This window comes from Erpetoichthys calabaricus, chromosome 2 (genome assembly GCF_900747795.2).
Source record: "Erpetoichthys calabaricus chromosome 2, fErpCal1.3, whole genome shotgun sequence".
Lineage (NCBI taxonomy): Eukaryota > Metazoa > Chordata > Cladistia > Polypteriformes > Polypteridae > Erpetoichthys > Erpetoichthys calabaricus.
The window spans coordinates 50,833,272-50,850,001 of record NC_041395.2 but is presented as its reverse complement, the minus strand read 5'-3'; the positions used below and the strand labels follow the sequence as shown (position 1 = coordinate 50,850,001).

At 38.6% G+C, this 16,730-nt stretch overlaps 1 protein-coding gene across 1 annotated transcript in view; it reads left to right on the top strand.

The window, feature by feature from the left end:
• The window catches only part of si:dkey-9k7.3 (circularly permutated Ras protein 1), a 123,191-nt gene extending 109,656 nt beyond the window's left edge, over positions 1–13,535 (top strand). The window contains exons 14-20 of the mRNA XM_028793788.2: positions 271–377; positions 460–572; positions 1,916–2,027; positions 7,153–7,293; positions 7,751–7,844; positions 11,206–11,253; positions 13,079–13,535. Coding sequence (XP_028649621.1) covers positions 271–377; positions 460–572; positions 1,916–2,027; positions 7,153–7,293; positions 7,751–7,844; positions 11,206–11,253; positions 13,079–13,159 — 696 coding nt within the window. The 3' untranslated portion in view covers positions 13,160–13,535. The remainder of the gene's footprint in view (positions 1–270; positions 378–459; positions 573–1,915; positions 2,028–7,152; positions 7,294–7,750; positions 7,845–11,205; positions 11,254–13,078) is intronic.
• Positions 13,536–16,730: the final 3,195 nt, after the last annotated feature.

Here is a 16,730-nt window from a genome sequence, read left to right as displayed (position 1 = left end):
ATTTTTATATAATATTCTAAATTGTTATTATTAGTATTATTTTGGCAGCATATGGTCATTCAATAATGGATTTAGTAGGAATCTGATCATATTATTAATTGCACATAATGCTTTTTGCATAAATCTTACATGGTAAGTTGCGTATTAGCTATTTATAGTTTTATTAATGTGTTTATAATAAAATTCAATGAATATAACTCATCCTGCATAATCCTTTATACATATTTCGCTAATTATCCATGTAACAGTCCAAGTAATGTTATCTTGTAGGTGAACATTGTCAACATCAATAACCTGTCAAGTGAAATTCAGATCATACTTGAGGACAATGTTGTAGCTACTGATGTGACAGCGACATTGTTTCTACCAGAGGGGATGTAAGTATGAATCTGGTTTAGTGCTATAAAGTCATCCGATGAACACATTAGACAGTGCTAAGTGTGCCATTCCTATGCCCAGGTATTTCAGGTACGAAGACCATGCTGATCATAAACTACTGCGAGAGATTGGTAATGTGACAGATGATTTGGAGGTCACATTTGAATTTGGGATAAAAGAGTCAAGCCTAGAGGGTGAGTGATTATGTGACCTTATCCATAAGATCTTACTCTTTGTGTCCATGTGTAGTTTATTAAAGAGAAATTTGATAGTTACATTAATCACAAGTAGGCCCAGTGACATTACACACTGGCTCCCCAAATTGACAAGTTTAAAATAGTCAAAGGGGAGTCATTGCAAAAATAGGTCAAGTAGTTTCACATAACTATTTTGTTTTGTTTTTCTTTACATTTTCATAGAGGTTCCACAGATCAAAATTTTCTTGCTTAGGGCTCCACAGTCCCAAAAAAGTTTAAGAAACTCTGTATTGGAATAATGGTGACTGTAAATGGCTATGTGTGTGAGTGCACCCCATTCAAATGAAAAGTTTGAGAAAAATAGGTGAAAATATTTCAAATAGTGACAAGACAAAAATGTGCTACAACAATTGAGGACCATGAACGCATTGTCCAGAGGGGTAGATAAACAGAGCTGAAGTGCATGGCAGCCATTGTGGTGTGTGTTTCAATCAAGTAGTACACATCTCACCTTAGATGACCCAAAGTGAGCTTTTCTGATGTGTACTTTTGCTGTAATCTTCTTTAAAAATGACTCCACTTTTACAATGCAAAATTTTATTATGTCAGATATGGTATAAATGTTCAGGACAGAAGTGTACAATATGGTAAATTTGAATATGTATTACCTTGTGCCTATGCCTTTACATTATAGTGGGGAAAGGCAGTGCTTAGAATGGAGAAAAGGTGCGGTTAAGGTTAACCACCAGGGCTAGAAGAAATCTGAGATAAACTACCATGTCATGTAGTTGAAGAAGAAACTTTCACAACTTTTAAAACGTATTTGATGGGATGTTGGAACAATTTGGATCTTAGTTTATCAAAAGTCTTATGTCATGATGGCCTAGAAATCAAAAAAGGTGGCAAGTAGAACATGCTTTATCTAAACAACATTAATCTAAAATTTCTAAATTAAAACTTGATGGAGAAATATATTTGTTTGTCCTGAGAAAAAGAGTTTGAATGGAAAGTTAAGCAAAAATGCAGCTTCATTAGTTTTATACAAATATTATTTATAATCTGTGAATGTTATTCAGTGGCCCTGCTTTTATAATCTTTTCAGTTTAATGCTTTATGTTATGGTGATACCTTGGGCACATGATGGATATTCGATGTGCTAAAGGCAGAAGCCTAGCCCTCCTCCCATGATGTGTACATTATCTCGTTGATTAATTATCCTCTATTGGCATAACAGAAAGATAATCCCTAATTTAATCTTCATGGCTTGCTTCTTAAATACCAGTAGTTCTATTTTTATATCAAGCAGTTTCAATTTTGACCCTCTTACTTATTTTCTGCAGCTATTGCAAAAAGAGAAAAAGTTCCCTTTCAGCTACAGCTGAGCTTTAAAACCCGAGATCTGCAGAGAGCTACTCGAATTATTACTCTGGAGAAGAATGTCATATTGACCAGGTAAGAAAGAATACCTGGGCTGACTCCTCAATGTAGGCCTGTGGTAACTTGACTCACATGAACATGTGCAGCATGCAATGAAATGGTGTGATACATTTTTTAACCTTATTGACTCCAGCTTTGTGTTGGTGACATATGTAATCCGTTCTCTTTTTTGCCCCTTTAAGTTGACCATCCCATCTGAACATTTAGGTGGGTACATACAAACAGGTCACAACCAGACGTAACAATGGGAACTCAAAATGACAGCGATACGATTTTAAAGCAGTATCCAAGACACTGTAAAAATAGAAAAAATGACAACAGAATCCCTGATGTTAACACCAACAACAACAGCAACATTTATTTATATAGCACATTTTCATACAAAAAAAGTAGCTCAAAGTGCTTTACATAATGAAGAAAAGAAAAATAACAGACAAAATAAGAAATTAAAATAAGACAACATTAGTTAACATAGAAAAGGAGTAAGGTCCGATGGCCAGGGTGGACAGAAAAAACAAAAAAAAAACTCCAGACGGCTGGAGAAAAAAATAAAATCTGCAGGGGTTCCAGGCCACGAGACCACCCAGTCCCCTCTGAGCATTCTATCTAACAAAAATGAAATAGTCCTCTTTGTATTTAAAAGAAATCATAACAGCCATACATTTACTAGCAGCAATCTCAGAAGTCATGAATCAGGTGACTTTAAGGGTCATGGGGTATAATGGTCATTCTCTGGGGTCACTTCCTTGTCCAGTTTTGCAAAGTTCATTGGTGGTTCTTTTATGCTTATGATTTTAAAAACCACGAGTGTAGCTTCGCAGTTAGGTTTTGTCACTAGATTTTCTTTTTGATCTCCTGGTTTTCTGACTTTGGTTTTGGTAATTACATCCTGTTTATCTCCTGGTCCTATCATTCTTTATAGCTTGATTCCAAACTCGACAGGCAGGCTTCAAGGCCTGTACAGGCCTAAAATAGCACTCAGGCTTTTAAAATGTTCATAATACTTTATATACTGTATATTGTGAAAGAGGCGTTATATAGGTGCCCGACCTGACACAGACTGGACACGGAGGCACATGTAAAATAAACAAAACAATTTATTTTTTCTTCATCGTCACGTCTTCCCCGTGCCCCACAGGCAGTACACAGTCCCACGCACAAACACCAAATAAAACAAAGAATAAAGCACTCTCTCTTCCTCCACCACTCCTCCCTGGCAACCTCGTCCTCCTCCCGATTCTGGCTCCTCGAGTGGTGGCTGCTGGCCCCTTTTATAGTTCACCTGGAAGTGCTCCAGATGCTTGATTGCTGAGTTCCGGTGGCACTTCCAGGTGTGGTGAAAACACAGCTCACAAGGGCTCAGGATGTTCCAGCTGCAGACCCCCCGGCGGCGCCTGCAGGACCCAATAGGTTTGCCTCCAACTCCAATTCCCATGGAGTCTTGCGAGAAATCGAGGCACCACTCCAACTCAGGGGGGCGGCCATCTAGCGTCCAGGAGGAGGTATTACACTGTCTATGGCTGCTCCCCCTGAATATATAACGAAGGGGCGTCCAGCCATCCACCACAATATATATATATATATATATATATATATATATATACTGTATATATATATATATATATATATATATATATATATATATATATATATATATATATATACTGTATATATATATATATATATATATATATATACTGTATATATATATATATATATATAAATATACTGTATATATATATATATATATATATATATATATATATATATATATATATATATATATATATTAATGAAAAGAAGCACATAATTGTTATGGCACAAAAAGAATGACAAAATGAGGCAAAACATGTTTGTGTAGAAAGGCAATTCAAGACTAACAAGTCCAAATTGTAATCCAGATAAGAGTAGTCCGAAAACAAAGCAAACATTCACAAAAACCTGAAAAACCCAACAATACTCACAGATGAAATGCGCTCCATAAAAATCACAATGAACCTCTGAGGGACTCCACCACAATATAAAAGTGAAGGGTGATCCCCCAGCAATTATGTCATGGTGTCCCCATCTCTAGAGGGAATGCAGCATTGGGGCTCATATACAGAACACATAAAAATATTAACGACAATTACATGATAACAAAAAACAAAGTGAAACATAATAATGCAAAAACAACAAAAGCAACAATAAAAAGGAAAATATACCTATGTCAGGGAATGAACCCTGGCTGTAATATAATATTTTGGGTTCTCCCCATGCCTGGTATAATGACAAAGGTGTCCTCACATTTTAAGAAAGGTGCATATAATGTAACTAACAAGCCATACCTAGACAGATGAGCAAGAACCCAAGTATAAAGAATGGAAACAGACATGCACACCTTCAGCCTCTCAGGCCCTTACTAAACAGGCTTGCGTGTCCATTTGTCTACTGGGTTGTTCTCCTACTTGCCTCCCTCTCCAGTGTTGCTCTAAATGGCTCATTTTCCTCTTTGTCTCTCCCATATGTCTATGACTTCTCTCCTACCACTGATCCAACTCTGCAAACGCTTCTTTCGACCAGACTCGGTTATCTCTCAGACCTCATGTCGTATTTAATCTCATCCTTGGGTCATGTGCAGTCTAACTCCCAGAATCACTTTGGGCAGTTAAGCAGCCCTCTTTTGTCTATAAGAACAGTAATCCAAAATTGTATCTAGAGATCTTTTTAATTTGCGTATCTGTTCTGATTGTGTAGCTCTGTCCACAATATCAAAGTGACCTAACACAGCACTTATTATTTTAAGTAAATTATTTTAAGCAAGTGGCAAAGATTATATTTACAATGCAAAACAGGCAGGGGTCAATAAACATGGAAATGCATATCATTCATCAGAAGAGTAATTGCAAAACAAAATTCAGTGAATTAGATCATCCCAATTCTATTTCCCGGAATTCTTTATTTAATTATGCTGTGAAAACAAGCTTTAAAATTTTTAGCCTCTCTCTAAACAAAGCTAAATATGTTCCTTATGTGGTGCTTGCCCTTAAATAATTTGGCTGCTATGATGTTAAACTCCAACATGTAAAACATACTGTCCTTACCTGGCAGAAATGGCTGCTAACCTAGCATGACGATAATAAAAGAAAGTCACTAATGTCTTCCAAAAATTACAGTTGAAAGCCAAAATGTATAGCATGAAATAAAATAGATTTCTAATTACAGTAAAAAATAAATATAAACCAAAAGCAATATTAAATATGCTTGTAACTAGACTGCACCCTTGGTTTTACTTACACTAAGGGTGAGATTGTTGTCCTGGCACCAATGAATCAGCGTGTAGACCTATTCTCTGTAAGCTCTCCCATGAAGGCGGATTTATGCCTCTGTTTCGAGATGGCCTTCAACATACAGTAGTTATGGAGTAACCTGACACACTCGTCCTCAAATATATGTCTACGTTTGACTGCCTGTTTGGTAATTACATATTTTCTGAAATGCGTTTCCTTTTGTTTTCCATTGTTTTAAATTAACATTGTGTAGATCGAGGAAAGACTCGATCACATTTATATACACATTTATATCATACCTCATCAAAGATATGGAAGAAGTTGATCCGCTATGGCAACCCCTAACGGGAGCAACTGAAAGAAGAAGAAGATATCATACCTCATCACAGCACCACAAAGACAATCAGATGACTGCCATTTCTGTGCAAATTATTAGCTAACATCAGTTTGGAAGTTGGCAAATGTGTGAAATAGTAGATGGACAAATATATTCTCTTGAGGAAGGAAAATGTGTAGCAAGAGAAATAATGATCCCAGAGGGCAAAAAATGTTGCATTTTAATGGATCATTTACTTTTCTTGCATGCTACAAATGCTGCCAAATAGCGGTCAGGTATGTGCCTACAGCACGGCATGACACAGAAGTATAAATCAGCATTTATTGTTGATGATCAGGCCTTTGATGATGTCATCAGCAAATTTAGTAAAGACGTTGGAACTGTGTCAGGCAACACAGTCAGAGATGAACAAGCAGTACAGAAGGGGTCTCAGCACACTACCCTGTGGAGTGTTGTGGGTCAGCATGAAGAATGTGATGCTGCCAGTCCACACATGCTGAGTTCTGTTAGTTAGGAAGTCCTAACCTTAACTCCATTTATGGAACGTGTCTCAAAGTCCTAAATTCTGGAGTCTGGTGATCAGCTTTGACAGTACAACAGTGATAATGGTTGAACTAACTCAATAAACAGCACTTTGGTATACCCGTTTTCATTTTCTAGATGCATGGAAAATGACATCCTTTGTGGACTTGTTGTGGTAATATACAAACTGGAGGTGAACGCAGCTACCTGGAAAATCATCTTTAATGTCTATTAACACTGGACACAAAGACAGAAGTAAATCATGAGGGAACAAACAAATCAAGGGCCTGTGACTGCAGTCTTGAGTTAAACAATGATTACTATAACCTACACAACATTGCACTAGCAATCGCACCTTAAACAAAGTTTTCTACAATGGTGGACATGGTTACTCACAAGCTGAGGCCAATCTGTACTTCATTTGTTCATCTGTTTCACTTTATTCATGAATTGAATTTTATCTTATACACTCTTAAAAATAATGATTCTTTAATAGCACTTTATGGTTCTTTAATGGGTTGTGTGGTTCCTTGCTGAACATTTGCCCAAAAAAATACACCATTTTATTCTGGGATGGATTCTTTGTATATGAAGTTGCTTTTTTGTGCTTTGAAAAACGTCCAAATATTTAGAAGAAAAACTGTAATATTTAATCTATGGTAGACTACCTAGCAGGACACTAACCGATTAAGAAAACCTGAACTTATCCTGTGTTATTATGCATCTGCAGTGAGGGTTCTTTTAAAATTATAACCCACTAGTATTCAGAAATCTGTTACAATCTTGTCATGGTTATTTACTGCATGGAGCCTGTTACAAATCTAAATAAAAAAAGATTCCTTCTGAAACCTCCATGGGTGTGTATGGGTATTTTAGGAGCCAAAAATGGTTCCCCTGTGGCTTTGCTCTGAAGAACCTCTCTGGCACCTTTATTTTTAAGAGTGTATTTGGACTGACACATCATTAATGCTTCATTTCAGTGCTGACTCATTTTGACTTTCTTTCCTTCCAGCTTTCTTACAGAGGATAATCTCAATATGGAGGTCCTCAAAGTTCATTTTGCTCAACTGAGTGCTCGCCTTACAATGCAGGGGCGAGTCAAGGAAGCACAAGAACAGGTTCTGGCTCAACAAGAACTTCTCCGCACTATTGGGTATAACAACTTCTGGGGTACTAAATTATTTGGAATGGGGTGGGTGAGGAAGAAGACTGTGTGGCACAGGTCCAAAGCTGAGACATAGCAAACTGGAATAAGGAAGGGGCACTCTATTACAAAATTGTGTTCATAGGGTAGGGTAGAGAAGGGGGGGGGGGGGGGGGTTGGAGTTGGAAAGAAGGTATTTCATAATAGAATAAATCTTATATGGTGATTTTTCTGACAGTAACAGTTGAGGTTAGTATCTTCTTATCAGGATCCTCTTATCATCCGCCTAGCCTCATAGTTTATGTTGATAAAAGGCATTGGTGGAAGAATGTATGATTTATCAGTGTGAGCTGTTCTTGATTATACCCCTTTAAAATAAACACATAAAAATGCAGCTGTTCTAACTCTTATAGAAGGAATCTTTTATTCTCGGAAGATCTAAAAGGTTGTTGTTGATTTAATACAGAAGGCAGAACCCCATCAATACCGAGGATGACATTTACGAGAACTGGATGAGGACCATGGCTGTGATCTGCGATGACCTCACTAAAACCACAGAGGTGAGTAGCTGCAGGAAAGAAAATGCAAGATTGTCTCATGTCTGCATCTACTGCTACATAAATAATCGTTTATGAGTAAAGTAGAATTGTGTCAGTGCCATCAGTGCCAGTACTTTATATTGTGATGGAATTGTTGCTGCTATAAATCAGAGTCCAAATGTTTGACAAAATATGGAGAAGGAAGAGTCATTTGCCTTGTGCAGTGGCTCACCCATTTACTTACGTCAAATCATTACAGATCTACCTCTCACCTCCTGTTCACTTTCTTCCTTTCTCTAGTCCTCTGGCCTCTCTACCTCCCTGACATTCATCACATTCTAATTCTTTGGGATTCTGGCTGGGGTGACCATTTCCCATTGGGATTAATAAAGTATCTATCTATCTATCTATCTATCTATCTATCTATCTATCTATCTATCTATCTATCTATCTATCTATCTATCTATCTATCTATCTATCTATCTATCTATCTATCTATCTATCTATCTATCTATCTATCTATCTATCTATCTATTAAACCAGTCAGTCAGTTTGAGAAAGGCTCTGCACCCTTGAGTCACTATGGTCATTTAAAGGGTCAGTCACTGAAAACGATGCTTCTGCTGGTGGGCTTTAAACATGTGCTTTCATACCTCTCATGACATCCTCAGTGGTCCACCTTTGCTGCCTTCTGGAGAATGCTGGTGTTCCACCTGTCCGTCTCAACACCTCTTTCATTCTGATTCCTTCAGGGTAGAAGTTCAGGGTATAAACCCCCAACTGCGTGTGAGTAATGGTTACACACACAATGGCAATTAGAGGAGCTCCCCAGTTACCACTATGGTTCCTGTTTTTCTAAACAGCATGTTTTTTTCCCTGTGCCACTTTATTGCCATCTTTGCTTTGGTTACCCTCTGCCAACCAAGTACCCTGTGTGATATATGACCGGCAGTTTATCCCAGCCAATACCCCCAGACTGCTAGATAGAGTCCTCCCTGCAACATGGAGGGGCCCCGAATTCCAGCAGGGCATCATGGACATTGGAGTTTTACTTCACAGCCCTGCTGGATACCATGGGGGACCCCAGGGGATGCTGCAGGGAAACACGGGGATTTATATTTTCCATGTACTACCTCGTCACGAGGACGGAAGAAGCAAAGTATTTCCGAGCTGAAGAAAAGGAGTTTTTTATCTGACCCGGAAGTGCTATGAAATCACATGGACTGAGGGACAGAAGCACTGCCGGGTCAGGGACTATAAAAGGACGATGGGAAACCAAAGCAGACTGAGCCGAGTTGGGAGGGAGTGGAACGGAGCTGTTGGGAGTGGAGGAATTGTTATTGATGAGTGTGGTTGTTATTATTGATTTATTATTGAGTATTGTGGAGGTGGAGGTGCTTGGTGCACAGTATTATTACAATAGATTCATCTTTAGACTTTTACCTGGTGTCTCAATGTGTTGTCTGAGGGTTCAAGGGGTCAACAGCGCCCCCTATCTGTCACACCTGTTATAACACATTCCTCCAGTAATTAGAGCCGCTAATCTATTTAGCACCAAGGGTCTTAATCAATGCAGGAAACAACTCTGGATAAAATGTCAGTCCCTCGTATAACAAACACTCACATACTTGCAGTATGTGTACAATTTGCACTTAACCTGAAATTTGAGAAGAAACTTAAAGGCTTAGAATAAATTCATTAGTAAACTTTATATATAGAGTGACTGTGGCCGTGAATCGCTCAGAGGTCCCTGGAGCAGTATGGTAAAATCTTTAACCACTGACCCTACCCACCACTTTTATATTTTTATAATTATACTGCACTTAATACAATTAACCACTTATTGTCCACCATCTATAAACATTTAGGAGCACGTCTGCAGTGGTGGAGAATGTGAATGGTGCTTTTGATGCCACGTCCGCTACTACCCTGGCTCTTCATTAAATTACAGCTTGCAGTACATATTCTGTGTGGCAGGTTCATAAAATCATTTTGAATAATTTTATAATCATTGCAAGGTTGAAAAAAAAAAACTTGTTTAAGCCTTTCTTTTTGCTCCTGAGATAACACAGTACAACTACGACAACAATTTATTTCTTACATAGCCCTGAATCACACAAGGAATGCCACAGTGAGCTTAAACAGGCCTTGTTTTTTGACATAAAAAAAAACAAAAAACTTAAAGCGAAAAAAATGGAAAAAAGTTTGGGAAGGCAATTCAACAGGAGAACCCCTTCCAGGTAGGTTGGGCATGCAATGGGTGTCAAAACATGGAGTAGATACAACACACAAATCAGAACATCAGTAATCCTCTTCACAGAGCCAGACAGCTATCATTGCCACCTCAGACACAATAGTACACACTTCTTTGTTCTTGAATAGTGTGCCTCACAGGTGCAGAAGGCCATAACCACTCCCAAGGCAAAATACAAAAATAGATTATACCACTCACTAAATATTGAACTATGACATATGATACAGATTTGTTCAAATACATCAAAAACTAATAGAAACTAATTAACATAATTGATAATCAACAATAGCTGTCCATCTGCTAACTGTAGAGTCACAGCCAGATTGTAGAAAAGGAGTCAGAGACAAAGCAGACACAGTCAGAGTCCTGGAGACCTCAGCCAACAAGATGCCTCCCCCCTATTGGCCATTCTAAAACTGAGTGAGTGCTGGGCAGGCCAATCTGACAAAAGGGCTCTTCTACCCAAGATTCCAGTGCTCCTTTATCTGAGATGATTTGTCAATAGGCAGGCAAACAACCGTACTCTATATAATGTCCATCCATCCATCCATTTTCCAACCCGCTGAATCCGAACACAGGGTCACGGGGGTCTGCTGGAGCCAATCCCAGCCAACACAGGGCACAAGGCAGGAAACAATCCTGGGCAGGGTGCCAACCCACTGCAGGACACACACAAACACACCAAGCACACACCAAGCACACACTAGGGCCAATTTAGAATCGCCAATCCACCTAACCAGCATGTCTTTGGACTGTGGGAGGAAACCGGAGCGCCCGGAGGAAACCCACGCAGACACGGGGAGAACATGCAAACTCCACGCAGGGAGGACCCGGGAAGTGAACCCAGGTCCCCAGATCTCCCAACTGCGAGGCAGCAGCGCTACCCACTGCGCCACCGTGCCGCCCCTCTCTATATAATGTGCTTTGCCTTTCTGGGTTCTCATGATGACATTGCACTTTGCTGTCTCTATGACTAGTAGTACTTTGTATCCATGTAAGCAGTTTAATTCTGGATTAAATAAACTTGTTTGTACAGCTTTAGTATACTATTACATTACGAAATATAACAAAGTGTTTACTGAGTGAGAAGAATATTGTTTATCAAAGTAATCTTAAATGTCTTTACAGAACAAGAGTTCACTGGACATGAAGGAGGATAACAACTCAGCCTTTAAGGTAAAATCGTAATATGTGCAATTCTCTAAAAACATCAAGATGATGAACTATGTAAACACAACCAGTAAAGCTAAATTATATTTAGGTTTTAAATGCTGGGAATATCTCATGTTTCTAGAGATTTCAGAATAGCTTTGATATTCCAAAGGAATGAACTTCCAATAAAGTTCTTTTAATGGTTTTAATACTTTGTTCTGAATTTGTAGATGATGACTGTCATAATCAAAAAACGCCGTTATATCATAGAATTTTTAAGTTTGCTGATTTTATCATTTTGTTTGCTGATGTCACAGTCAGCTCTATTTTGTAATGTTGGTCGCTACAATGCAATTTGCTGGGTCACACGCAACCTGGCATGAGATATCACGTCAGACAGTTTTTTGAAATTCAAACCTGCTTTAGAAGTCATCTAAACTTTGTTTGTATAAAGGAAATACTCCAGTGAAAGAATAAATCAGTTCTTGAACAAAATTAATTCAGATTTGACACTGTTTGTTTCTAAAATAACAAGTCCAAAGGAACTTGAAAGGTAATCTTAGGGAAGTAAAACCAATTTTAAGTATTGTTCAAAAAGTTGGTCAAGACTTGGGCAGGTGGTGTAGCACAGAGATCAAAAGGATTAAACACCAAAACCAAAATGCTAATCAAAACTTTAAAGATACTTTTGAAACTCAATTACTAATTAAATCCTATAATTAATTTTTTTTCTTTTTTAGAAAAATGCTCAGTTGCTAAATGTTTGCATATCTGTCCCTTTCTTTACCCCAAATCTCAGACACTGAAGTCTCTTTTAATGATGACACGATGACACATGTGGTAGAATGAACATTGGTTCCAACAACATGGCAGCATTTATCAGTAAAACCATACAACAAAGTAGCAATAAAAATACTAAATGTGAAAATAAAAACATGTCTAAAAATAAATAAAATTAAGTTGATTAACAATTCCCCAACAACTCTGGGTTTTCTTTTTTCCTTTAATTTATTTTGCCAAATTCAGATCTTTAGTGTTTTGACTCTTGCTGTGTTCAACTGTTCTCTTAGATTGCCGTTAAAATTCCTGCTGCTATGCGGCAAGTTTTTCAAAAAAGACGAATCCTTTAGATTAAATAGTAATTTTACAATGTACGTAATATACATGCTATTTTTCAAATGTTTCTCAGTGCCCCTCTAAATCAGCCATTTAGCAAGTAAGTAAAAGTTACTTCCTTTGTTTATCCCATCCATGAAGTTGCTTTATAAAAGGCATTCACAAGCTGACTGAAGGACAAACGACTGACAAAACGTTTGTATTATGGGGTCCTTTTTGGTCCTTCAGTGGGGTGAATTAAAGTTGTGAAAAACGAAATGAAGTAAGCATGACATCTTAATTTAATAATCAATTAAGTCAAAGAGCAAAAACAGGCAAAGACAAATGCAAAATAAATGGCAGACCACACTTTAGCACAAGAAGCAGCCACTATAAGAAAAGCTTAGCAGTTAACTAGTGGGTCGGAGAGCATGTAAATGGCAAAGGACTGAACCTGCTGCTTTAGCTATGGGTTATGGGAAACAACCACAACGTAACAATCAATCTCAAGATGGAGGTTTCTATGTCCTTAGCACTGCAGTACTTTTGGGAAAGAAACCCCTGATTTTCACTTCAGTATTGATCTGTTTATGGAAAAATTGAAACAGCCCTGATTACAACCTTTCCAGAGTGAAGCATGCAAACTTTTGAAGTCCTTGACTGTTGATATGCAGTAAATGTTTCACAAGCAGCTGAATTTCCCTTTGTTATGTTTGAATAATTGAAATCCTCAGACTCTTATTTTCCTTTATAGGTTCTCTCAGATGAGGTTGCAAATGTGGTGTATCACTTGAAGAGAGCAAAGAGCATAGTGATGAAGAAATCGGTGCATTAGTAGCCCTGCTGGATTAAGGGCGACATTTCTGAAGGAGATCCTGAGATATGGACAAACTGGATGAGTGCTCCAGGGTTCCAAATTAAAACAACTATGATGGCTAGAGATGGCCATTTTAGAACTGTGTTTATAACACAACATTGTTTAAAAATACCTGAGAATTCTAGATACATTTTTTTGCAATTTATGTTATAATGTTAAATTAATTAATGGTTCTTTCTTTTCTGAATGCTTTGTAGCCCATGGCTGGGGCTTACTGCATCATTACTCTGTGCAAATGGAAATATCCAGATTCAATTCTCCTGTCAGCCTAGCATGTAAGGACATCAGATGTTCATTTAAAATGTTCATACTAAAATAAATGCTGCTGATCACATGCTGGCCTTTGTCTCTTTTTATGAATTATGTTTAGGTTTCTCTAACAATTTCACTTGAGACTACTATACATGAACTAGCTGTGTTCCTTGTCTAAGATGGGTTGAAACCTACAAAATCAATGTTAGCATTTGCAGTGCACCATAATCTCTGTTATATGCCATTTAATATGAAATTTGTAAAAACAGTGCTAATGTTTGTTATGCACTATCATTTGGAATGATGGGGATATAGCAACTGGACAGACACACAGACACTTATCCTTTCATTAAGGTGGATAGTAGAATAGATCATTGTGTACAGTGTAGAGCTGGATAATCAGGCAGTCATCCACCCATTTTCAAAATATGTTTATTCTTGCTGAGGTCACCGGCAGTTGAAGCCTGCTGTGGTATCAATAGGAATAAGACAGAATGCATCCTGGGCAGTGTAAGGTAATGCAAAGAGAGCTGACATGAAAGGTTATATTCATGGAGAAGTGTTATGATTTAAGTGACAATCTGTTGAAGTAAAAAAATAAAAAAACTGGTGTGGAATGGTCCATCCGGTACTTCTATGTAAATTACACTTTAGTGATATAGCATAAAGATTTTACAATACGGTACAACCGATTGTACTTGCAGTGCACCATACAATGCATGAATCTCTGTTATATGCCATTTAGTATGGAATTTGTAAAAGCAGTGCTAATGTTTGTGATGCGCCATCATTTGGAATAAGTTGGGGACATAGCAACTGGACAGACTCAGACAGACACACAGACGCTTATCCTTTCATTAAGGTGGATAGTAGCATACAGTGCATCCAGAAAGTATTCACAGCGCATCACTTTTTCCACATTTTGTTATGTTACAGCCTTATTCCAAAATGGATTAAATTAATTTTTTTCCTCAGAATTCTACACACAACACCCCATAATGACAACGTGAAAATAGTTTACTTGAGGTTTTTGCAAATTTATTAAAAATAAAAAAACTAAGAAATCCCATGTACATAAGTATTCACAGCCTTTGCTCAATACTTTGTTGATGCACCTTTGGCAGCAATTCCAGCCTCAAGTCTTTTTGAATATGATGCCACAAGCTTGGCACACCTATCGTTGGCCAGTTTCGCCCTTTCCTGTTTGCAGCACCTCTCAAGCTCCATCAGGTTGGTTGGGAAACGTCGGTGCACAGCCATTTTAAGATCTCTCCAGAGATGTTCAATCGGATTCAAGTCTGGGCTCTGGCTGGGCCACTCAAGGACATTCACAGAGTTGTCCTGAAGCCACTCTTTTGATATCTTGGCTGTGTGTTTAGGGTCGTTGTCCTGCTGAAAGATGAACCGTCGCCCCAGTCTGAGGTCAAGAGCGCTCTGGAGCAGGTTTTCATCCAGGATGTCTCTGTACATTGATGCAGTCATCTTTCCCTTTATCCTGACTAGTCTCCCAGTTCCTGCCGCTGAAAAACATCTCTACAGCATGATGCTGCCACCACCATGCTTCACTGTAGGGATGGTGCCAGGTTTCCTCCAAATGTGACGCCTGGCATTCACACCAAAGAGTTCAATCTTTGTCTCATCAGACCAGAGAATTTTCTTTCTCATGGTCTGAGAGTCCTTCATGTGCCTTTTGGCAAACTCCAGGCGGGCTGCCATGTGCCTTTTACTAAGGATTGGCTTCTGTCTGGCCACTCTACCATACAGGCCTGATTGGTGGGTTGCTGCAGAGACGGCTGGAATAAGGCTGAAGCATAACAAAATGTGGAAAAAGTGATGCGCTGTGAATACTTTCCGGATGCACTGTATATCACTGTGTACAATGTAGAGATGGATAATCATGCAGTCATCCACCCATTTGCAAAATATGTTTATTCTTGCTGGGGTCACTATCAGTTGAAGCCAGCTGTGGTATCAATAGGAGTAAGACAGAATGAATCCTAGGCAGTGTAAGGTGTATCCTTAATCCAAAACAATACAATCATGCAATCAATTACGTGTCCGGTCACTACTCAGGGAATGGATGTAGAGTCGATGCACTCCTACAGGTACTTGGGGGTCCACATTAATGACAGGTTGGACTGGTCTGAGAACACAGAAGAACTGCTGTATATAAGAAAGGGCACAGCAGACTCTTTTGTCTTTGGAAACTGCGTTCCTTTAATGTTGGTAGCATCATCCTTCACATCTTCAACAACTCAATGATGGACAAGGTAATTTTCTATGCTGTGGTGTGCTGGGCTGGCAACATTGCTTCAAGAGAGGCCCACTAAATCAACAAGCTTATTAAAAGGGCAAGCTCAGTTATAGGATTCTCTATGGACGCCCTGGAGTTAGTAGTCAAGGAGAGAATTAAAACAGAACTAAGTGCCACTATGAACAATGCTGCACATCCTCCACATGAGTGTATATGTGAATGCCTATGTACATGCCTTTGGTGAGCATCTATGTGTGTGTAAATGCATATTTAAACACATGTATCTCAAAAACCACTCATTCAAAAATTTTGCAAATCAATAGACCAAGTCCCATCACTAAACAGACTGCAAAATTCCTGGTTAAATTAAATTATTTCTACGGCAGTTATCGATGGACATAGTTTAGCTCAGATTACCATGAAGGATATGGGGATAAGCACTCTACCAAACTGGAACAAAAACAATATGCTTTGAGCATGTAACAGCACAAACATTATGCAACTTGTTTGAAAAAGATGTCTTTTTTTGGAAGTTTTCGCTGTACATACAGCAGGCCTCATCGTTTAAGGTGTTTAAGGTGGATATCTCGAAAAAACTCTTATTGTTAATTCTTGTATCTTGGCAAGAATGCAGTCATCCAGGAGTTCTACATAATGCAAAAAATTAATCTTGTTCTGATGGATAATGTTAGTCAGTCAGTCATTGTCCAACCCGCTATAATATATAGCGGCTATATCCTAACACAGGGTCACTGGAGCCAATCGCAGCTAGCACAGGGTGCAAGGCAGGAACAAACCCCAGGCAGGACGCCAGCCCACCGCAGGGCACATGCACACACACACACACACCAAGCACACACTAGGGACAATTTAGGATTGCCAATGCACCTAACCTGCATGTTTTTGGACTGTGGGAGGAAACCGGAGCACCCAGAGGAACATGGGGAGAACATGCAAACTCCACACAGGGAGGAGATGGATATTTTAATTTAAAAAATGAATTTTCCAAAGACACACACACAC